The sequence below is a fragment of the Globicephala melas genome, chromosome 3 (genome assembly GCF_963455315.2).
Source record: "Globicephala melas chromosome 3, mGloMel1.2, whole genome shotgun sequence".
Taxonomy (NCBI): Eukaryota; Metazoa; Chordata; class Mammalia; order Artiodactyla; family Delphinidae; genus Globicephala; species Globicephala melas.
Genome location: NC_083316.1, coordinates 32,174,127 through 32,198,438, shown reverse-complemented (window position 1 = coordinate 32,198,438; position 24,312 = coordinate 32,174,127). Strand labels below are relative to the sequence as shown.

At 38.6% G+C, this 24,312-nt stretch overlaps 1 protein-coding gene across 5 annotated transcripts in view; it reads left to right on the top strand.

Moving 5' to 3' along the window:
* The first annotated feature begins 2,546 nt into the window (after positions 1-2,546).
* Positions 2,547-24,312, top strand: part of FYB1 (FYN binding protein 1) — a 180,327-nt gene continuing 158,561 nt past the window's right edge. For all 5 annotated transcript variants that reach the window (XR_009563366.2, XM_070045133.1, XM_030882060.3 and 2 more), the window contains exon 1: positions 2,547-2,646. Coding sequence is in view for 4 of the 5 variants with exons in the window: in XM_070045133.1 (XP_069901234.1) it covers positions 2,644-2,646 (3 nt within the window). In the remaining variant the exon portion in view is untranslated. The remainder of the gene's footprint in view (positions 2,647-24,312) is intronic.

Genomic DNA, 24,312 nt, shown 5'->3' with positions numbered 1-24,312 from the left:
TTCAACCATGCTCCTTTTAAAACCTGATAGATACAACAGTGACAACGTTTTTAAATAAGGCTCCATAAGTAGTGTTACTTACACTGTCATCAGTGTTCTCGCCCTCCAACCCCACCATGTCTCTGGGCCTCACCGTCTCCATCTAGCTGTCACTTTGTACCAGGGAGACAGCCTCATTTTACCATTGCCTGAACAAAAACAGTTCTCTAGAATGTAAATTTATGAAGACATTTGAAGAATTAGAACCATTTTTGTGTTCTCTAGGCTACTTCTCCCTTCCACTAGCAGGAATAACTGCAGCGCCCATACCACAAAAAAATAACTTTATCTTCTTCAGATGGTATCGTTATACTGTGTGTCAGCTTTCTTGCATTTCCTGTTTCCTCTTCCCGCTCAAGGATTTACATACTTGAGTTCACAGGAAACGTGCTCACATAAGTGATACTTGAAACATGTTTTTGTAAGTAAAATGATTATGCTCCAAAAACTAAAAATAAAAACTTATTGGTGAGTTATGGATGAGAGCTACAGCTAGCCTGTTTTTTCTTAGCCAAGATACTTCTCTTAAATATATTTTTGAGAGACTGCTGAATTTATGTCAATAACAACTAAAAATCACCTTAATCTGCAATTAGAAATAAACACAAATTGAAATGAAACTCAAATGAATAAATTGAAACTCAACATTCTTTTAATGAGAGACTTGTACAGTTAGCTACATTGTTAATGGAAATTGCTCGATTTCCGTTTATCGTGTAATTTTTGTCCAAATTACCGGCCCAGAGAGAAAATCATAGAATGACCAGAATAAGTAATTATCATGGGGCGCATGGTGAAAATATGTTGGTAAACTTGGTAGTAAACAGTGTCAGAGCATCAGGATTATTTCTACAGTACTATCAAGTTATTGCCTCCTAATCTATCATCTTCCTCGTACGAGTCACTTGCTCCTCCTTTTACAGCCTGGGCTTGCCTGCATTTTGAAGCCACCTGGGGAACTTTAAAAAACACTGATGCCTGGGTCTCAAAGTAGAGAGTTTTATTTAATGGTCTGGGGTTAAGCCCGGAAACTTGGATTTTTAAAAGCTTCCCAGGTGATTTTAACGTGCTGCCAGATGAAAACCCTCTGCTTTAGACCCTAAATTGTACTGTTCCAACAGATAGTGGATGAGAGGCTTTTCAGTTAAGCTAGAGAATGTCTCCATTTTAAGGTCTTCTGGCAATGGCTTATGTCTAAAAGAATGCATGGTTCTCATATCTGCCTTGCTTTGATCTTCCTCCTCCGTTAATTCATTGAGTATTTATTATGTGCCAGAGAGTGCAATTTCTGACTACCCTCCTAGTTCCCGACTATCCTCAAGCCCTCAAGCCCTACCTCTCTTTAAAATACCTACAGTTTCAAGGCAATCTCAAATTCCTTTCTACCCCTGGGACCTGACCCTTGCCCTGCCGTTCTGCCTTGTCCTGGCAATGATTCTATCCATATTTCTAACCACATCTTGATTTTGAAAAATATTTTCATTTTAAGAAATAAATAATAGGGAGTATCCATTTAATAAAGAATTTTTATTGTCACAGTAGTAATTAATATTAGGTCAGGATCAAATGAAAAAAATTGGTGTCTCTCTACTAGGTTAATGCGGTAGTACATACAAGATCTAGAAATTTGCAACCCAAAATTAAGAAGTCAGTTGCCTTTCCTTTGCAATAGGACATGAAGATGATCTTCTACTCTTAAAATTACTTTAGTATCAGTATATATATATATAGAGAGAGAGAGACTATATATTAAAAATAAAGGAGGTAAAAATCCATGTACCAGAATGAGTTCAAACAAGCACTAGAGAAGATTGGTGGGAACTCTGACTAGTTGGGATCAAATATTATGCCCTTAACTCAAGAATATCTAGTTCACCAGTGTGAGAGATTGAGGCATCTGATGCTAACAAATATTACCAAAAAATTAATGCATGAACCTAGACTGACATGTACTTTATATTTTTAATGAAATGAGTAACATCCTATGATAAGCTTAAAATATGTCCACCATTCAAATATTGGTGAGATAGATTTAAATGCATTTGGAATTGATGATTAAAATTATCATGATCTTTTTGCTCTTTTTAAGATTATAGTTCTGTTTTAAACGTGCCATATATTCAAAATTAAAAAGTCAGAAAGTCAGCAAAGTACAAAATAAGGATTATTTGTAATAATACCTCCACCGAAGTGAACCACTGTTAACATGTTAATGTGGGTCCTTGGCAGATAAATAAATAGATACATAGATAGGTCCACAAACACACATTTTATATAAAATGGGTTAATAACATACACAGAGTTTACAATTCAGGCACTTTTTAAAAAATTCTGTGTCAATATTTAAGACTTCAAAGCTTCACCTGTAGCTGTTTTCATATTATTAAAGCATAATAACTGGATAAACCTGGCCAGTTATACAAATGCTCCGAGGGCTGAGATAACATGCAAATAAACCTTATATATCAATGTGTGAAAACTGGACAGACCACACGGTTCAAAAAAGGAAGTACACCCTGCATAGCTAACTTGCACATTCACTGTCCGAGTTACAGCATCTTCGGGGTCACTGTGTGCCAGGCACGTCAACTCTTTTCAATAAAAATGGTAAGTAATAGATTTTATGACTCTCTTTGGTCTCCTACCAAACGTCTAATCTTTTCTACATAAAGCAGAGAGGTGTGGGAGTGCTTCACGGCCAGGTCCTCCAAGCCTTTGGAATTTTCGCTTATCTCATCATACTTCCATTTGCTTATAAAGCTGCTAAGGCTTTATTATATCAGCTGAGGGACTGTGGCTGCAAGAGTTCCCTTTTCTGATTCTAGCCTTCAGAATAGAGGAAGAGCTATGCCTTAAAGAAAGAAAAGCTGCATTCTTTGTCTTGCCTCTTAAGATGGTTGGGTGCTATAACCAGAAGTGCAGTCGTTTCCTTTTATGAGCACTTTGGAGCCCTGAAGAGAACTCTAGTGATATACGTTGGGCAATATTGCTGAGGATGAGTGCCATTTTGGCAACATGGTGAATTTTACAAGAGGAGCTCTTTTGTTTAGAAAAATGCATTTTATTATTTTAATTAAGAGAAGCAAAGTCCAAGTAGTCCAAACCTTAGGGACAGGTTGTGTTCCAAAGTTAATTGAAAGTCATTATGTGGAGCGCACTTAAAATCATGACTGGGTTCCCAGTGTACCATAAAAACTAGCTTAATCCATAAAGTAGCTGAACTACAGCATTAAGATTCTGCTACAGTTTCCTATTATTTCGCTGTATAATTGGCTGTGTTCTTATACGTGTGGTGTTCTCAGATTCACAGAGTCTAGAAGAGAGTCAACTTTCTATCCCACACACCCCTCCCAGACTCCTCAGCCCCTAGAAGATAGAGATTGGTTATCCCTTCTCTTGTTATGAAGAGGATTACTTCCTTTGCCACCTCCCAGTGGGAAGATGGGGACTGAGGCAATGATCCCTGCAGGTACTCAGTGGGGCAGGGAGTGCACTGTAGGCTCTGGAATAGAGAGGGTAGGAAGATTCATGGCATGAGTATGTAGTCTAAAATCTCTTGCACCAGAATGGGGAAAGGGCAGAGGTGAGAGAACGTAACCTCACCACAGAGGAAAGAGAAGGAGAGAAGAGATGAGGTCAGACTTGCAGAGTCATGGGGAGGGGAATACCACAGAGAGGAAACGGTAGCCCGTGGGCTGTCCCTGCAGCCCCATCTGTAGAGGAGGGTGGTCACCTATCAAGATGGGATTTACAAGTCCCTCTAGTGTTTCCAAACTCGGTCTTCAGATCCAGGATTCTTAGAAAAGATCTTGACCTTAATTACGATATCCTCTTCAAAAATAAATAAGGGCACTGTGGTTGACAGGGTAATTTGCATTTTCTTAGGGAAAAATAGATGGTAATAGAAGAAAAAAAGGAGAGAGGTTTAATTGGATAGTGTGTGTTTGGTGTTACATATAACGTTTTCTTAAGAGATCACCATCTTATTACAAAAGTAACGCATATTACTAAAGAAAATTTCTTAGAAATGAAGAAATGACACAATACTTGTTTTCTATAGTTCTATCACTTAGGGGGCAATCATTGTTAAATTAATACAGATCCCTTTAGAATTTTGTCATTTAAAACTATATCTTATAATTATAATTTTCTACAAGTACTATCATACTTTATAAACTATTTCCTTACTTGCTTTATAATTTAAAATATCTTGAATAATATCTGAGTTATGATAGCATTTTTAATAATGAATCATTTTTAATGACTGCACTGTATTCCATAATTTATTTTAGTTCCATATAGCTGGACATTGAGATTGCTTATTTTATTTTTCTTTCTTTATGGTAATATAGACAAGCCTGTCATAAGCATTCTTTTATATACATTGCCTTATAATTTTCCATTGTCAGAACTAGTAGAAGAATAGGTAGGTGAAAAAACATATATTTAGACTCTGAACACAGTTACCCTCTTGTTAAACAATATATTTTAAGTTTACCTACTATATAATGCATGGCAAATGAATTTGCCAGTGGCAGTTATGGTATATACATGCCTATCTTTGTAGCATATCAAGGATATACTTAAAGAGGAAGTAGATTTCCTTTAATTTCTCTCTCCCTAACATTGCCTCTGACATTCTACGACAAGTTACAGAAAGGCACATAGCATATTACAAGAAGGAAAAAACTCTTTCTACTTTTTCTCCTTGGAAGACATCATAGATCAGTCAAAAGGCCATATTCCTGGCTTTTTTTTGTGTGGGGGGGTGGTGCATCAGGTCTTCGTTGCGGCACACAGGCTCTTTGTTGTGGCCCACAGGCTTCTCTCTAGTTGTGGCGCACGGGCTCCGTGGTTTGCAGCATGCAAGCTCTCTAGTTGAGGTACAACGGCTCAGTAGTTGTGTCACGTGTGCTTAGTTGCCACACGGCATGTGGGATCTTATTTCCCTGACGAGGGATCGAACCCGTGTCCCCTGCGTTACAGGACGGATTCTTTACCACTGAACCACCAGAGAAGTCCCTATTCCTGGCTTCTTATGCTTTGCTTACTAGTTGTATGTTTTTTTCAACAGTCACTTGAGCTCTGAGTTTGTTTCCTTGTCCAACCGTGATGAAGATGTTGATGATGATGGCAGTAACTATCTCGCAGGGTTGTTTTAAGGAGTGAATAAAATTGTGATTACAAAGCACCTATTAAAGTGCAGGCCCCAGCCAGACACTGAAAGAATGTTGGTTTCTTTCTTTCCAGCCCCAAATAAATGATTTCCTAAGGAGGCATAAAGACTTCAATGAACACAAAGAGGAGAATACAATGGAAGTTAGCATTTGTGAGCCTTGACATACGCCATCTCATTAAATCCCTATAACCATCCTTACAAATAGTTAGTTACTGCTATCGTCCCTATTTCCTAGGTGAGAAAACTGAGTCTTGGGAAGGGTGATTCCCTTACTCGCAGCCACACAGCTACTGAATTTCCAGAGTCCACACCTCTGGAATTTGAGCACAATTCTGTCTGCTCTCAGAGCCTGAGTTTTTCTGCATTACGCTGCATGCAAGAAAAAGTAGGTACAGAGGAAGACAGCAAGGTGGTCCTAGAAAAGCCCGGGACTGGCTTTCAGGAGGGCCAGGGGCCTTTCCTCAGGCTGGTGACCACCTCTGTTTGATCTGGGAGTCAGTGGTTGTAACTTCTTCTGCTATTACCGTTATGAATTATATCCTATTTTCAGAATGCTCACTTTATTGAAATCTTGCAGAGCCACTGGGATAAGAGACTAAATGGGTTCCTGGTTTTGTGATTCTCCACCCCAGGGTTTAGAGAGGGGGATTCAATGATCAAATGCCTCGCCTTCCCTCCAAGCTCTCCTGCTGTGTTACTAGTGTGACTAACTCTGCCTGCTCCAGGCTGAGTGCAGGAAGGGAGCATCAGAAAGTGGAACCACATCATGGCCCAAGTGGTTATTGGGAAATTCACCTGTTATCACCATCTTCGTATAACTTATTGGCAGAGGAACTGTAGAAAGTTGTGGGAATTAGGTGGAAAAGTACGTGGGGTTTTGTAAGGACAAGGATATCAGCTATAAAGAATGATAGATTTTAGCTACATGGTGGCAAGGAGTGCTGGGCTCCAGGCCCAGCCTCCCCATAACCCGCAGTGGGATCTTGACTCGGCTTTCCAGCTCTCTCAAGCAGCTCAGTTAAGGTAGAGGGTGGGCTAGGTGTTCCATAATGTTCTTTATGATTCCACATTTCAGAAGCAGAAGGCAGCGACAGTAAGATTCTACTTCTCAAACAGATGGTCCTGTGGAAATTGACTTAATCTGTGACCTTAGACAAATGATGTCACTTAACAGCCTTAACTGGAAATAACAGAATGATACCTGTCCACACGACAAGTATGTTTAGGTACCTTTCAAGTTGTAGATTTTCTGAAAAAGAGGGAGGGGCAGATATCGAATCATGCACAAATTTTTGTATGTTCCCAGTTAGTGAGGGGAAAAATCTTTTATCAATAAACCTTAGAAGGTTTTAAGAAATGAAGTAAAAATTGGTTTGGGGGTTTTATTCATTTGTTTTGCTCCTTTCAGTCAGCTGGCAGTTCACACGTGAGCAACTAACAAAAGAAATGTGTTATCACTATTCAGTGAGGGTTTATTGAGGCCCTGTTCCACGTTGGGCTCTGCTGGACAAGAATGCAGGGTGAAGACAGGTGGGTCCTGGCTTCCTGGAGCTCACACTGAGTGCAGTGGGTCCAACTTTAGCAAGCATCTGAATCACCTGGAGGGTTGGGGAAGGAGCCTGGGAATTGGCGTTTCTAGTAAGGTTCCGAGTGATGCTGATGCTGCTAGTCAAGGGACCGCACCTGGAGAACCACTGTTCCCTGGAAGACGGAAAGTTAATTCAAGTAAACAGATAAGTAGACTAGCAGGCAGTGAGCTCTGAAGGAGGTAAATAAGGAACTGAGATAGAATATACGAAGGAAACATCCTCTTTAGATAGTGGTCTGGTCTTCGATGTCGTGATACTTACAGCGCTGGTTCTCAACCCTCCTTGCACATTAGAATCGCGTGAGTAGCTTATAAATCATACCCATTCTCAAGGCCCCAGCCAAGACCAGTTAACTCGAACCCTTAACGGGGGAAGTGGTGTCCGGTGCAGGTTGAGAATTGCGGCACCGAAGAGCGAGAATAAGCTGGGCACAGGGAAGGTGGCAGGAAAGACCATTTCAAGCACAGGAAATGGCAGGGACAAAAGACAAGAGGCAGGGGACAGCTTGCACCTGCAAGAAGATAGGGTGGCAGGAGGAAAAGCAAGAGAAGAGGAGAGAGGCAAAGAGGTGGTTTCTAGAAGCAGGCAGCAGTCACATATTGAAGGGTCTCAAGGGCCATGACAAGGAATTTCATCTTATTTTGTTCACCCGGGCAGCCGTTGGAGGCTCCCAAGCGAAGGAGTGAGTGTCATTATCCGATTCACATTTTGAGGGGAGGGCTACTTCTGAAGTGACGCGCATCCTTCCCAGGAAGCCTTGACCATGGCGTGGAGCTTCACTACTGCCTTTCTCTCCCTCATCCTTTAAATTTTGACCCCAAATTTAAACACAGCCAAGTGTTTAATTTGTGAAGGATTTCTGAGGGGGATGATGGGTTTGGGGCCCCGCAAATAATTTGAGGGGCTGCAGTGGAGGTCCACTTGAGAGCTGGTGTTCCAGGGAAATCAGAAAATAAAATCTGAGCTAGAAGAATCCCTCTGGAAGCTGGGGTTCCAAGTCACTTCTTTCATGGAGAGCGGTGATTCCTGTGCTTATCACATAAGTTGGAGGGGGTCAGTCACAGTCCTGAATGACACACTGCTGTCCCCAAATAGAAATTGACTCACCTCCACACACTCCCTTCACGTACACCCCTACTCTCTACTCTCGATCTATTTATATCCTCTGCTTCTGCAAAATGGGGCTGCTTCCCCTTTGCTGCAAGGTCTGTACCAATATGTTAAAAAAAAAACAAAAAGCTCCTCTGTTATGACAAGCGAGTTTTTTTTGTTTTTGAGTCCCACGTTTTTCTTTTTTTTAAAAAAAACATCTTTATCGGAGTATAATTGCTTTACAATGGTGTGTTAGTTTCTGCTGTATAACAAAGTGAATCAGCTATACATACACATATATCCCCTCCCTCTTGCGTCTCTCTCCCTCCCACCCTCCCTATCCCACCCCTCTAGGTGGTCACAAAGCACCGAGCTAATCTCTCTGTGCTATGCAGCTGCTTCCCACCAGCCAACTATTTTACATTCGATAGTGTATATATGTCGATGCTACTCTCACTTCACCCCAGCTTCGCCTTCCACCCTATGTCATCAAGTCCATTCTCTACGTCTACCTCTTTATTCCTGCCCTGCAACTAGGTTCGTCAGTACCATCTTTGTTTCCCTAAATTCCATATATATGTGTCAGCATACAGTATTTGTTTTTCTCTTTCTGACTTACTTCACCCTGTATGACAGACTCTAGGTCCATCCACCTCACTACAAATAACTCAATTTCGTTTCTTTTTATGGCTGAGTAATATTCCATTGTATACATGTGCCACATCTTCTTTATCCATTCATCTGTCGATGGACAAGCAAGTTTTAAGCCAAGAGCGAGAGGTTCAAATTCTAGACCTCGTTCATTCACAGGTAAATGTGCGTAGGAGGAAATGAGAGGCACTTGTTTAGAGCACGTATGAGCAGCTGCTAAACGTGCAACACACTTGCTCTTGAAGCGAATGGGTGTGGGGCTCCAGCTCTGGATTTAGTAACTTCAATATCACTTCCCTAATTCTTGGAGGTGCATTCCATCTGCCCCTTCTTTCTCATGTGCTTCTCTTTTTCAAATACTATGGTATGTTAAGAAACAAATAACATAACAAATGCTCACATACTCACCACCCAGAGTCCACACATATTACCATTTTTTCATATTATTGCCATTTTGCCATCTTTTCAAAACTAAAAAAGGCAAAGTTGAAGCCCTCTTTTTGCCCTTCCCAGTTCCATACCCCTCTTTCCACAAGCAGAGGAACACCTGCTCTGATAGTGCTGTCTCGCCTTCTCCGCCATGTTTTTATATTTTTATTTCATCTGCCTGTATCCATAAGATACTATATAATATTGTTTTGCCCAGTTTATTTTTATGATTTCTGCATTTGCAATCTTTCACTCGACATTGGTATGTTTTCAATATGTATCCATTTGGACCCATGCAGCTCTGGTTCAACCTATTGAATTTCTGTGTAATTATATTGCAATTTATTCATCTATTCTCCAACGTTGAATTCGCTGTCATTATTTTCCATTTTGAACAGTACTAGAATAAATGTTCTTTTGCATAGAGGGTCTGGGCACCTTTAAATTTACTGGATGTTAGCAAATTGTTCTCTAAAATCATTGTATCAATTTATCTCTCGCCAACCTTGTATGAGAGTTGCCATTTCTCTGCATCATCCCTAAAAACTTGGTTTTGTCAAGTTTATTGATAGAGTTTTGAGAATTTATTATATGCAAAACTCTACTTCATTTAAAAATTTTTTTAACTGAACTATACTTGATTTACAATACTGTGTTAGTTTCAGGTGTACAACAAAGTGATTTAGTTATATATGTATATAACTAAATCTTTTCCATTATAGGTTATTTCAAGATATTATAGTTCCCTGTGCTACAGTTCCCTGTGCTATACAGTAAATATAAATTCACAGTAAATTCTGTGCTATACAGAATATAGTTCCCTGTGCTATACAGTAAATCCTTGTTGTTTATTTATTTTATATACAATGGTGTGTATTTGTTAATCCCAAACTCCTAATTTATCCCTTCCCCTCCTTTCCCCTTTGGTAAACCATAAGTTTGTTTTCTATATCTGTGAGCCTGTTTCTGTTTTGTAAATAAGTTGATTTGTATTATTTTTTTAGATTCCACATATAAGTGATATCATAAAAACTTGTCTTTATCTGACTTACTTCACTTAGTATGATAATTTCTAGGTCCATCCATGTTGCTGCAAATGGCATTATTTCATTCTTTTTTATTACTGAGTAATATTCTATTAGATATAGATACAGATATATCACATCTTCTTTATCCATTCATCTGTCAATGGACATTTAGGCTGCTTCCATGTCTTGGCTATTGTAAATAGTGCCGCTAAGAACATCGGTGTGTATGTATCTTTCTGAATTAGAGTTTTCGTCTTTTCTGGATATTTGCCCTGGAGTGGGATGGCTGGATGATATGGTAAATCTATTTTTAGTTTTTTCAGAAAACTCCATACTATTTGCATTTCTCTAATAATTAGAGATATTGAGCATCTTTTCATGTGCTTGTTGGTCATCTGCGTCTTCTTTGGAGAAATGTCTTTTTAGGTCTTCTGCCCATTTTTTGATTGGGTTGTTTGTTTTTTTGATGTTGAGCTGTATGAGCTGTCTGTCTATTTTGGAAATTAAGCCCTTGTCGGCATAGCAAAACTCTACTTCATTTTGGTTTCAATTTTCCTGATTATTACTAAGATGGAATGTGTTTTCATAAGCTTATTGACTGTTCAGGTAACTCTTCTGTAAATTCGCCTCATGTGCTATGTTCATTTTCTTACAGATTATCTTTTCACGTTGATTTACGGGAATTCCTTATATATTCTAGGCATTAATTCTATGTCAGTTAGTGCATTGCTAATTTTATGCTCTGAATCTATGGCTTCTTTTTTACTTTATTTTTAGTGTCTCTTTTTTATACAGAAGTTTTCAATCTTAATGCTGTCAAATTTTACAATAAGTCTATAATTTCTGCTTTGATGTCGTTTTGAAAAAAGTTATTCCCTACTCTCAAATGTTAAAGCTGTTTTCCTAACCTTTTCTCTAAATATTTTAAAGATTTGCTTTTCATATTTAGGTCTTTAATAATCAGGACTTTATTTATACTTGTGGTGTGAGGTAGGCATCTAATATATTCCCAATGGATAACCAATTGTCAAGTACCATTTATTTTAGTCTGTTTCTTTCCCCTACTTCTTTCTGTTGCCTCCTTTGTCATATGTCCATTTCCCACATATGTGTGACTCTGCTTCTAAGCTCTTAACTCTGTCATACTGGTCCATGTACTTCGTAAAACTCCATGTTTATCACTGTTTCTTACATCTTACTCTTGTGCTCTGGATTCATATATCTTCTTACCCAAGTACACATGCTCTTACCTATTTTCTAACAATTTCTACAACTATTTAGTATTTCTGTTAATATTCTCCCAAACACAGCAAGAACCTAAACAAAACGCACTTTTGCTTGGAAGAGATATACTTCACTTTTACTCACATTTAATCAGCCAAAATAAGTTGCATAGTCATGCCTCAGCTAAACAGGACAGAGATGTAGGGATGTATAATTTTTATGCATTCAGGGTAATAGCAGAGATGGATACCCATTTGGAAGAAGAGTAATATTATATACTGCAATGTATATTGGGTTTTGTATAACTGAAAACACTTTCATTTTGACTTCACTCTTAAATGATTGTTTAGCCGTATATAAATATTCTAAATTGGTAGTTACTTTTCCTCAGCACTTTACAGACTTACCCCATTGGCTTCTGCCTTCTAGTGTTGCAGAATTGTATGCTATCAAGTCTAATTGTCTTACCTTGTAGGTGATATTCTGTCATTCCTTTCAAGATGTCTCTTTGTCTTTGTGTTTTGCAGCTTTACTATGCTTCATAGACATGTGAACTGATTTTTATTTATCCTGCTTGGTACTCAGAGTAGCAATTTAAAGCAGGGATCTACAACATTTCTGTGAAGAGCCAGATAGTAAATATTTTAGGCTTTGTAGGTTTTGTGGTCTCTGTTACAACTATTCAGCTCTATCTTTGTAGATGAAAGCAGCTGTAGACATGGCATAAACAAATGGCTGTGGCTGTGTTCCAATAAAACTTTATTTATAAACACAGGTGGCAGCCTGGATTTGGCCCATGGACTGTAGTTGCCAACCCCTGACGTAAAATCTAATGATTTTCTTCAATTCTAAAAGATTCTCAGCTACTATTTCTTCAAAAACTATTACTCTACCATTTCCTCCTTCCTAGTTTGTTTCTTTAGAATCCCTGTTAGGTAAAAGCTAGATAGACTCAATCTATCCTACGTGATTTTAACTTCTCTTCCAAATTTGTTTATCTGTGTTCCTCTGTGATGAATGCTAAATCAGTTTATCAACTTTTTCTTCCAGTTCACTAAGTTTTTCTTCATCTGTGTCTAGGATGACCAATTGTCTCAGTTTGCCCAGCACTTTCCCAGTTTTAGCACTAACGTCCCATGCCCTAGAAACTTCTCAGTCCCAGACAGACCAGGATAGTTGCTCATCCTATCTGTGTCCAAACCATATTTTATCCCATATATTGAATTTATGTTTCAATGGTTAAGTTTTTATCTCCAGTCTTTAAAATTGGTTGCTTTTGATAATCACCTGTTTTTGCCTAATGTCTGCCCATTTTTGTTTCAAATATTCTTATGCTCTTCTATAGGTATTATTCATTCTTTTTCTTGATATATCCTAAATTCTTAAGGTCACTTTCAGATTGTTCTATTATTTTAATTTAATTTGAGGTAAACCCATCTTTCAATTGTTGATTTCATTGTGTTTTTATTTCTTATTAATAGTCTTCTTCCTGTAGTTTGGAATTGTGTTGTAGACCCATCTGAGAAGGTTTTTTGGTTGATTGCTTAGTTTTCGCTTTCTATCTGCCATCTCTAATATTGTGCTTACCTCTACTACGTCTTTCTGAGGTTCCTCCAGCCCAGAACCAGGTCTGTATTGACAGCTGATACAGGCCCACAATAATTTGGCACATCTAGTATATTCATTACTAAGTCAACTGGCATCTTGGTCCAGATCCTGGTTCTAGCCCAGCATTTCTCAGCTTTAGCACTTTTCTGCATTGTAGGATGTTTCGCAGAATCTCTGGTCCCAACCCACTAGATCCAGTAGCACCCTTGTCCCCCTCATTGTGACAACACAAAGCATTTCCAGATATTACAAAATGTGCTCCCCCCCTTCCCTTGCCATGTTCTCATCCTCAGTTGAGAACTGCTGGTCTATCCCCAGGCAATTCTTAGCATTGATCATTTGGTCTCCTTTCATGGTGCTAAGGATGGGAAAAAAGCATAACTGTCCTTGCCCTTGGTTTCAAAGAGTGACTATAGCTCAGGTTCTCAGATTACCTATAGGAGCTGAATTAATAAATACTTCTGTACCCTAAACCAACAGCCCGCCTTGCCAGCCCTCCAGTCTTCCAGTCTCACTCACTATTTTATGTTTCTTTTCTGCTTCTGACATAGAAAGGTGCATTTCTTTTTGAGTGTCACTATCGTTAAATTTTCTCATTTCATATTCTATCATTGACAGGTGATTAGGTCGGTGAGAAATCCACAAATTTTAGTTTACTGAAGAAGTTAATTCCTCTTCTATCTTTTCCCTCACTTCCCTTTAGCTTCATATTTTTCCTTTTTCTTTTCTTCTCTCATCCTCAGTCAGTGTTATTGGGTAAATCAACAAAGTAGTGGAAATATGTCAGCATCAGGGCTGATGAGATACTAGAATTAGTCCAGTTTCCTCCAGGTCTCTATTACCCACCTTTATCCCTATCCCAGCTTATTAAGACAGTAGTTTTCAAAGTGTGGTCACTAAACCAGCAGCATCAACATCATTGAACTGGGAACTTAACGGAAATCTTTGGGCTCCACCCAAGACTGAGTAAGTTCTGGGAGTCAGACCCAGCCGCTTGTGTATTAACGTGCTCTCCAAGTGATTCTGATGCATGCTCAAGTTTTAGATCCCCTGTACTAAGACTTAGCTAGAAGTTTTGATCAGTGGCTCTCGATCTGGCAGCACATTGGAATCGGCTGTTTGACTTTAAAATACACAGTTACATAAGCCCCACCCCAGAGATATTGATTCAGGCTGGCCTGGGTGGGGGTCAGCTACTGTTTTTTTTTAAGTTCCCTGAATGATTCAAACATCCAAAGTTTGCTTTAGTTATTTATTTATTGCTTAACCCATTTTGATGATCACTTATGCCAAGTCTTACCCAGTGTTTCGGGAACTCTAAGTGGAAACTGGTAAACTTCTAGTGAATAGAGTTTAAAGTGAGTCTGGTCTGGAGTTGGACTTCCTTATTTGAATCTCAGTGCTGCCCATTTTCAGCTATGTGACTTTGATCAATTTACCCTCTCTGTGCCTTGGTTTCCCTATGTGTAAAAAATGAATAACTATACCTACTACTTAGTAAGGTTGTTATGAGGCTTATTTAGGTTTACAAATGAATGTCTTCAGAATAATGCCTGTTGCATAGCAAAAGCTACACAAAATTTTTCTAAGTTATTTATTTATTTTATAAGCAAAATATGCAAAGAACTTGCAAAACAAACCAGCCAAAATTAGTGTTTTGAGGATGGGAATTGTAAAAGCATTTAAAGAATTTTTCTCTTTTTTTCATATTGGGAACTTTTGCTTTCTATGACTCACTTTTTCCTCAAAATGCTATATGCTCTTTTAAATATTAATTCAATAAAAAGTAACGTTTTTAATTAACATGTTCAGAATTTTACTATATGGCTTTTAAAACCAGCTAGTGAGATTGTAAAACCACAGCTCAGAATCACTGGTCTGTAGTCAGTTTTGAGCTACAAAAACTGATAAGCCAACAATAAATTCAATCCTTATGTAAATCCTGGTAGAAATCAAAAGAAGTGGAGTTGAAATAAACATCTGCTGAATTTGATCTATGACAGACATTAAGTTGAAAGAATTCATGTGAAATCTTGTAAAAACCCTTTACTAGATAGACATTTAGGAGGTTTAACTTACATTAATACATTTCGATTTATCAATGTATGGGCATAGTCCAAAAGAACTACTGGCAATTTTATTCATTATAACTTTGGAAGAAAAGGAGTTGAGTTTACTTTATCACAAGAGAACATTCACCCAAAAGAAACTAATTTTATCACATGTACCCACAACTGCATGAGACAGCGTTTCAGGCCTGGGTGGAATTTTTTTTTAGTAGCAGAACTAGCTATACCAACACAGTAAGGCTGAGATACACACTGTTTAAATTAGTTTCCCGGGGTGGGGAGGGGGGTTGGGGGAGGGGGAAGTTTCCAAACTATCTCTTGTTAATTATCAAGCATACAAAGAAAAGACTGTGAGGGTAGAATTGTTGTAACTTCTGATTGCTAAGCAACGTCCACCTGTAGCTACTGCACATGTGAAAAGTATCAATAGATGGTTTCAGTTCTCAGTAGATGTAAAAGTTAGCCAACCTGAGCAAACACTGGTTGAATTTGATAAGCAGGGCAAGGAGAGAGAGAGGAAGTTCCAGAAAGTAGGCCAAATAACCATGTCTAGGTGGCTAATGGGCATGAAAAACCAGACATAGTTTCTATACATCTTGACCCTTCTACATCCCATTTTTCTCACCGTTCTTCCCCACTTCCACACGGTAACGCCTTCTATTTAATTTGTAAGCCACACAGACCAAGAAAAAAAATATATATATATGCAGGCACATTTCTGAGAAATGACGCTACATCTACCCTTTGATCAGTGAGAAAACTGGTTTCTCTCTTCTTTGGGTTCATTACAGACAGGTAGTCAATCCACCAGAAGTGGGGGAATATTGCCTTCTTGGGCAAGCAACGTGCAAAAACTAGACATATATCACATCATTGCATTTATAATATCTGTGCTACTGTTTGTACCATTAAGGTCTGTGTTTAACTGAGAGGCAATAAATACTGCATCCATAAATACTTTTAAGTAAAGAAAGATTCTACTTAACAGCGTACACTTTCAGTTATTCTAACAAATACGTGCCTTTAAGAGGTGTCCTAGGCCCTCAGAGGAGACAAAAAGGGAGCTGTGGTTAAAATGCCAGGCCCTTGGAACCACAGGCTGAGGCTGGAAGCCTTGCCCCAGTGTTAATTCTGTTTTCTCAACTCCCTGGGTCATTCTGCTGCTCCTTGTCGCCTCCCCACATGGAGGCGGGTCAGTCTTCGTTATCAGATCCACTGGATTATCTTACAGGAGACACCCACATTTTATACTACCTGCTTAGTTCCTGGAAAGGTTGGAGTTGCTGACCCCAGAGCAGATAGTTTCCCTTTCTGGCTTTAATATCCTATGAGTTGAATAAATTACATAGTTCTGGATATATAGAAACAGTCAGGGTAAAGTTTGGCAAACTGCCTTCTGGGTTATCAGCTGATTTGGGATGTGTTTGGATTGGAAGCTGTGTCTAGATATGGGAAATGAGATCAGATTTCAGTGCATAACAGCCGGCTGGAAGGTTCTGGACTAGTGTATGTGTGCAGAGGGAATTGGTGGGTGGATAAAATTTAGTATCAAACAGGGTATACATGTCTGCAGCTCACTTTGAAATGCATCAAAAAACAAAGATGAATGGATAATTGAATAGATATAAAGCAAAAGCAAGAATAGCAAAATGCAAACAATTGTAGAATCTGGGGAGGGGGGATGTATTTTGGCATTCACTTTCAATTCCAATTTCAACTTTTGGACATGCTTGCAATTTTTCATAATAAAAAGTGGGGTAAAAAGTTTAAGGTCAAAAAACTGGGCAAAGGGAGCTGAGTATTTTAGTACAATACTCCACTTTTTATATTCTTAACCAGTGCATTTATTTATACAGCTTCCATTTATCCACTGAGATATCAGCAAAAAATGTTTTTTCCTCTAAAAGTATGTAGCTTTATTGTTTTCCCCTCTTATAAAAGTGAGATGCATCATGATGATGAATATTTTCCAAAAATGTAGAGAAAGTAAAGGAAAATGTAGAGAAAGTATAGGAAAATGTAGAGAAAGTAAAAATTTCACTATCTGAAAAAAAAAACGCAGTTAACATTTTAGTAATTATTTTTCTAGACATATCACTACAGAGAGTTTAAGATCTTCCATATGTGCCTCTTGTAGCAATACTTGTGCTACTTCTCCACTTTCTGCTCTGGCCAACCAGCTCTGACCCTTCCTTTAATGCATGGCTCCCATTTTCTTCCTTCGAGAAACCTTCCACCTTTCACTCTTACCCCACTCTTTTTTTTTTTTTTAACATCTTTATTGGAGTATAATTGCTTTACAATGGTGTGTTAGTTTCTGCTTTATAACAAAGTGAATCAGTAATACATATACATATATTCCCATATCTCTTCCCTCCTGCATCTCCCTCCCTCCCACCCTCCCAATCCCACCCCTCTAGTTGGTCACAAAGCACCGAGCTGATCTCCCTGTGCTACGCAGTTGCTTCCCACTAGCTAGCTATTTTATGTTTGGTAGTGTATAGATGTCCATGCCACTCTCTCACTTTGTCACAGCTTACCCTTCCCCCTCCCCATATCCTCAAGTCCATTCTCTAGTAGGTCTGTGTCTTTATTCCCTTCTTACCCCTAGGTTCTTCATGACCTTTTTTTTTTTTTCTCAATATACGCAAATCAATCAATGTGATACACCATATTAACAAATTGAAGGAGAAAAACCATATGATCATCTCAATAGATGCAGAAAAAGCTTTTGACAAAATTCAACACCCATTTATGATAAAAACCCTACAGAAAGTAGGCACAGAGGGAACTTTCCTCAACATAATAAAGGCCATATATGACAAACCCACAGCCAACATCGTCCTCAATGGTGAAAAACTGAAAGCATTTCCACGAAGATCAGGAACAAGACAAGGTTGCCCACTCTCACCACTATTATTCAACATAGTTTTGGAAATTTTAGCCACAGCAATCAGAGAAGAAAAAGAAATAAAAGGAATCCAAATCGGAAAAGAAGAAGTAAAGCTGTCACTGTTTGCAGATGACATGATACTATACATAGAGAATCCTAAAGATGCTACCAGAAAACTACTAGAGCTAATCAATGAATCTGGTAAAGTAGCAGGATACAAAATTAATGCACAGAAATCTCTGGCATTCCTATATACTAACGATGAAAAATCTGTAAGTGAAATTAAGAAAACACTCCCATTTACCATTGCAACAAAAAGAATAAAATATCTAGGAATAAACCTACCTAAGGAGACAAAAGACCTGTATGCAGAAAATTATAGGACACTGATGAAAGAAATTAAAGACGATACAAACAGATGGAGAGATATACCATGTTCTTGGATTGGAAGAATCAACATTGTGAAAATGACTCTACTACCCAAAGCAATCTACAGATTCAATGCAATCCCTATCAAACTACCACTGGCATTTTTCACAGAACTAGAACAAAAAATTTCACAATTTGTATGGAAAGACAAAAGACCCCAAATAGCCAAAGCAGTCTTGAGAACGAAAAATGGAGCTGGAGGAATCAGGCTCCCTGACTTCAGACTATATTACCCCACTCTTAATCCCCCTTGACTTGCCATGCCTTCAGCATTTCTCTTGTCAATGCCTTGAAATTCTCATCAAGCACCTCTAATATTCAAATGCATTTTCTCCCCAGTTATTTTGCATCCTTCCATGCTATCTTGCATACCTTAAGCTGCCAATACATGTTTGCTGTTTGACTCATAATTTTACATGAGCCTAATCTGATTAAAGTAAATATCTTCCTGATTTAATTAGTAACTACATAGTTTAAAACAAAATTCTCACTTGAGACAGAAATGAGTGTATACGTGCCAATCCATTTTTGCTAAATCATGGGAAACACAGAGATTATAACACAGAATTCTTATTTCAGAAACTGTAAGCCAACCTCTCAGCTCACGCAGTTTTATCTTAGATTTTGTCATTGACATTTCCCAAGGGTTCATAATGAGTAATTGGTATAGTCTCTGCAGAGCAGGGAAGGTTCAGGTTCCCTAGATGGGTATTGGAAGTTTTTATCGACATTTTTATTTCATGGAAATAAAACTAGATTTTTGATTCTTTAAGAGCAAAAAGAAATATTCTTTACTCATATTCGAGAATTATCTTTAATAAATCTACTTCAAGGAGTTTCTATGAGTTCACTTTTTTGCACTGTAAATTTTTAAGTGGCTTCCTGATTTTATAGAAACATCTTACTTGTTCCTATCAAAAACTTTCAGGGAATCTCAAATAATAGATTAATAGGCTAGATAATCTTGGCAATAAAAGTGTACGTTTCTTTAGGACTAGAAAAATGGATTGTTTCTATCTTCCTCCTTTTAGTATAGCACTGTCCGGAGCTATATCGAGGTTTGAATCATTTTTCAAATTTTGTACTAAGGAAATAAGAAATATAGTGACAATAGCTAACATCTTAGTAAGTGCTTCCTATATGCCAGACACTGTGCTGTGTTTTAAAAATAGCAGTTCATTAAATTCTTACAACTCTGGGAGATATACTACTTTTACTCCATTTTATGGATCTGGAAACCAAAGGAAACTAAACAATTTGCAACGAGCAAGTAAGTGGTAGAACTAAAAACCAAACCCAGACTGGCTCCAGGGCCTCTGCCTAAACCATTTCACCTGGCTGACTCTCTAGGCTACAAAGAAATGGCACTAGCACAGCCTAGAGGTAGGGCATGATGGGAACTTACTGTTTTGTTTCATAAAGTTAAAATGAGTCTATCTTTCTCTAGGTGGCTGTTAGTAGGTTAGTATCAGATTACTAGTTAACTGTACTAAATTGTTGCTAGGAGCCTTTCTCTTAAGATATATGCTTCGACGTTTTCTAAAAAATTCAGAATGAATTTATGTTGGTTGACTTCTGCTTCCTTGCCTCTTCTCCTGTGCACAATGGATTTTTTTTCTTTTTGTGTCTGTTATGCAAAATAAAAGAAATTTGAAAAGAGAAATAATACAGTCATAACTATTTCCCTTATATCATATGACCATTCATTTGTTTTTTTGTGCGGTACGCGGGCCTCTCACTGTTGTGGCCTCTCCTGTTGTGGAGCACAGGCTCCGGACGCGCAGGCTCAGCGGCCATGGCTCACGGGCCCAGCCGCTCCATGGCATGTGGGATCCTCCCGGACCGGGGCATGAACCTGTGTCCCCTGCATCGGCAGGCGGTCTCTCAACCACTGTGCCACCAGGGAAGCCCCATTCATTCTTTATCTACAAGTGAATATATATATATATATATATATATATATATATATATATACTTACATAATTGTCATAGCATTTTTTCACTTAAAGGTAATTCATGAACATTCTTCCATGTTGTTACATGTTGCTCACAGTTCTTTTAACGATTGCAACACATTCCATGACGTTAAGATATCATAATTTACTTAGATATTTTGGTTACAGCCAGGATTCTTCCAATTAGAAAAATTGCAATAAACATTTTCATGCATATAATTGATAGTTGTTTTCTGAATCTGGATGATTTTCTTAAAGTCCTAAAGGTAATCAAAAAATAAATAAATGAATTTGTTAGTACTGTATATACACTGACAGAATGGGATTTTTACATTTTTCAGGTTAATTACTTAATAAATAAGACAATATTAAAGAACCATTTTAAATAAATTTTCTTCAATTACTATTGAACACTCTCAGTTACATTAGGTTAATTTTTTTTTTTTTTGTGGTACGCGGGCCTCTCACTGTTGCGGCCTCTCCCGTTGCGGAGCACAGGCTCCGGACGCGCAGGCTCAGCGGCCATGGCTCACGGGCCCAGCCGCTCCGCGGCATGTGGGATCTTCCCGGACCAGGGCACGAACCCGTGTCCCCTGCATCGGCAGGTGGAGCCTCAACCACTGCGCCACCAGGGAAGCCCTCCTTTTAATTTTACAGTCTATTTGCCACTTATTTTGACTTACAGAAGTAATTCACTGTGAAGTTAAAATAATATCTATTTGCATATTCTGTTTCCCTATTTTTGTTATTTTTAGATTATCATATATTATGGCTCTCTTCTGAGCCATCTGTATCTTATTTTTGCAGTGTCATACCGTTTCAATTATTATTGTATAATATATTCTGATATCTAATAGGGCTAATCTCCGTCATCCAACCTAGTGAGCCAACTGATCACTGGTGATGAAGAAGGTCCTTCTTTTATTTTTGTTGTTATTGCTATTATTGTTGTGTTATTGTCATTCAACTTCACTTTGCCCTTGCTGTGGTTTAGAGAGGTAAAAGTCATTTAAAGTGTTCAGAAATGTGTGTTCCTTAGATCTTCATGCTCTACTAGAGCAATTCCTTCAGGAACAAATACCAATTCTTATTCTCTCACGAAATACTCTTGAAAACCACAAGCATGTTTGTGTCAGTTTTTCCATATTTTAAGACAAAATTTTAAACGGCAAATCATGCAAAGTTTGAGTGAGTTATATTCATCCACTAGGCATGTAAAATATTTTCCTAATATAAACCTCTTCGAGGTGGCTATAAATCATTTGAAACTCCTCCATTGAAGGGATGACTAATCCTTTGACCATTAAATTGTGAAATGGAGTACTCCCAAATCACATGATTCTATTTTAAAGCTGTTATTATCTAGTTTTTTTTTATTAAGGTGGATTCAGGATAAAACATTTATATATATCAAACGTGGTTCTTACATAAAACTCGAGGGTTCCTTGTCTTAAGAAGTCCATTTTTGTTCTCACATACCCTAAAATCAGAAAACATATCATTTTAAGAGGCTATCTAGCTGCTTTCTGGCACTCAAAGCATGAAGCTCTCTCAAGAGGTTTGCACAAAGATCACCTCATAAAAGACCAGTCAAGATCTCACCTGCCCTTCCAGCCACAAATAGAGTGATTGCTGGACCATATCAATGTACAAGGGCAGATTCAAAGGACCCTAACCTTCTCCTTGCTTTTAAGGAATCCTAATGCTTAAAACACACACACACACACACACACACACACACATACACACACACACACACACACACACACACAAACCAAGAACATGAAAAGTCATAGCTATCATTCCACTAGTATATCTTATTTCCTTTTATGAAATCTATTCAGGAAAACATTCTAAAAATGACTCCTAATTGCCAAACATAATGGAATCCTCTTAATCTTCTCAATAGCACTTGACAATCTTCCCTTGATTTCTGCAATGCCATCCTTCCCTGGTTTTCCTCCCTGTGCCTGTAACAATTCCTTCTTGTTACCAAATGTCTTCCATTTTGGTAACACTCAAAGCACCATCATTTACCTCCCTCTCCCTCTGCCCGCCCTCTCTGGGTATTTTCTGTCACTCTCAATACCCTCTGCTAATGACTCAACATGTGTGGCATCTCAAATGCCACCTGACCCAAAGTGAAGTCATCATCCTTCTCCAGATCTGTTCTTCCTATATTGTATAACTTGGTGCAGCCAAGATGACACAGCCACCGCCTACCCAGTCCCCTGAGCCTTGTACTTCCATGTCGTTTAATCTCCATTGCCACCAGTGCCCCACCACCTAACTTAAAAGCGCATACACATTCCCTTCTCTCCAGCCGCATTCAATAGGCTGCATTCAGAATTCAGGCCCTTATCCTCTTTGACAGGACTATTAACAATCTTGCATCTCACACTCCTTAAATCCATCCTTATTCTGCTACTAGAATGGTCTTTCTAAAGCACACATCTAATTATGCAACTTTCTGGCTTCAAACCCTTCAGGGGGTTCCTAACGGCCTAGTGCAGGGGTCAGCAAACTGTGGTCTGTGGGCTGAATACAGCCCATTGTCAGTTTTTACAGATAAAATGTTATTGGAACACAGTCACACTTGTTCATTTATATATTGTCTGTGGTTGATCTCATGCTACAACAGTAGAGTTGTATAGTTTCAGCAAATATTATGTGGTCCTGAGAGCCAAAAATATTTATAATCTAGCCCTTTACAGAAAATTTTGCTCATGCCTAGCCCAGTGGGTAAAGTCTGAACTCTGTGGTATGACATGTGAGACCTCCATCCTTTGGCTGCAACCTCTACCCCCAGGCTTAGCTCTTGCCACACACCCCTTAAAACTGACCCTCTAGCAGTGCTTGTCTGCTTTCAGTTCCCCAGCCCTGAACAGTAGAAATTTCTGTGGTGATGGAGATGTTGTGTGCCTGCGCTGTCCAGTGCAATGGCCACTAGCCACATGTGCCTGTTGAGAGCTTAAAATGTGGCTAGGGAAACCAAAGAACTAAATGTTAAATTGTATTTTGCTGTAATCAACATAAGTTTAAGCAAAGCTACATGTGACTAGCGGCTGCTACATTGGACAGTGTTATTCTAGACTGTGTCTCCAACCATATCTTTGTTCACTCTAACAGGAATATTTAAAATAGTTAGAATATCCTGTCAATCTGGGAGACACATTTCAACAGTGAACTTAAGTTTCACCTCTTCTAAGGAGGCTTTTCTGACTCCTAAACCCTGGTCTCTTCACAAAGGACTGGGTATTTGTTCTGTGCCCTCACTGAGGCATCATATGACCAGGAAAACTTTTTTTTTGACTCTGATCTATCTCCCCCAACCAGAATAGCAGTCCCCGAATGCAGATCCTGGCCCAACTTGTCTCCGTCTGCTTAAAAAGCCCCTAATCCAGTGGCCAGTCTGTGCCAGAAGCTTAATTAATATTGGTCAAATAGATAAATTCCACATTCAAACTTCTTTCTCAACATGTCAGTCTCTTTTCTTCACTTACAGTTCTTTGACAGATGAAGAATGGCTGCTTGTGCAAGTGCTAAAATATCCTAGTAACCCCTCTCCCCCTCTCCCCCTCCCCCGCCATGAGATGTTGACTTCTGTCTGGGAAAAATAACTGATAACAATCCCCTCAGCAACTGATTTTGTTCACACATTTTAAAGTTCACTTTCATAATAGCATCGTTCAGACTTAGAGTCAGAAATGCCACATTCTTCTAAAAGTAGTAATGAGGAATACATGACCGTTCCGCCAACCTACTTGTTTGACCTCTATGACGTGTTCATTCGGCCTTTTTTGAGAACACCCTGGTTACTTGTGGCTTACGTGACCCCTTAGCTACTATCGCTAATTTGTTTTTTATTTAGTCGTAGCAACTTTTAACATTATCTAAACTAAGGATGACAGGAAACTCTAGAGTTTGAGTTTTCCACCGACATGAGCCCAGTGTGTTGAGTTGTGCACGTGACACAAATGACAACAATCAACAGTCCGGAAGAGCCAAAAAATGTCAATACCAGTTCTGAGAATGTTGGAGAATGTAGCCCAGTCAGCTTTCAAAGTCAGCCAAGAATCTACAACTACACATGTTCTCAGCATTCAGAATATCAAAGCAAAGCTTCC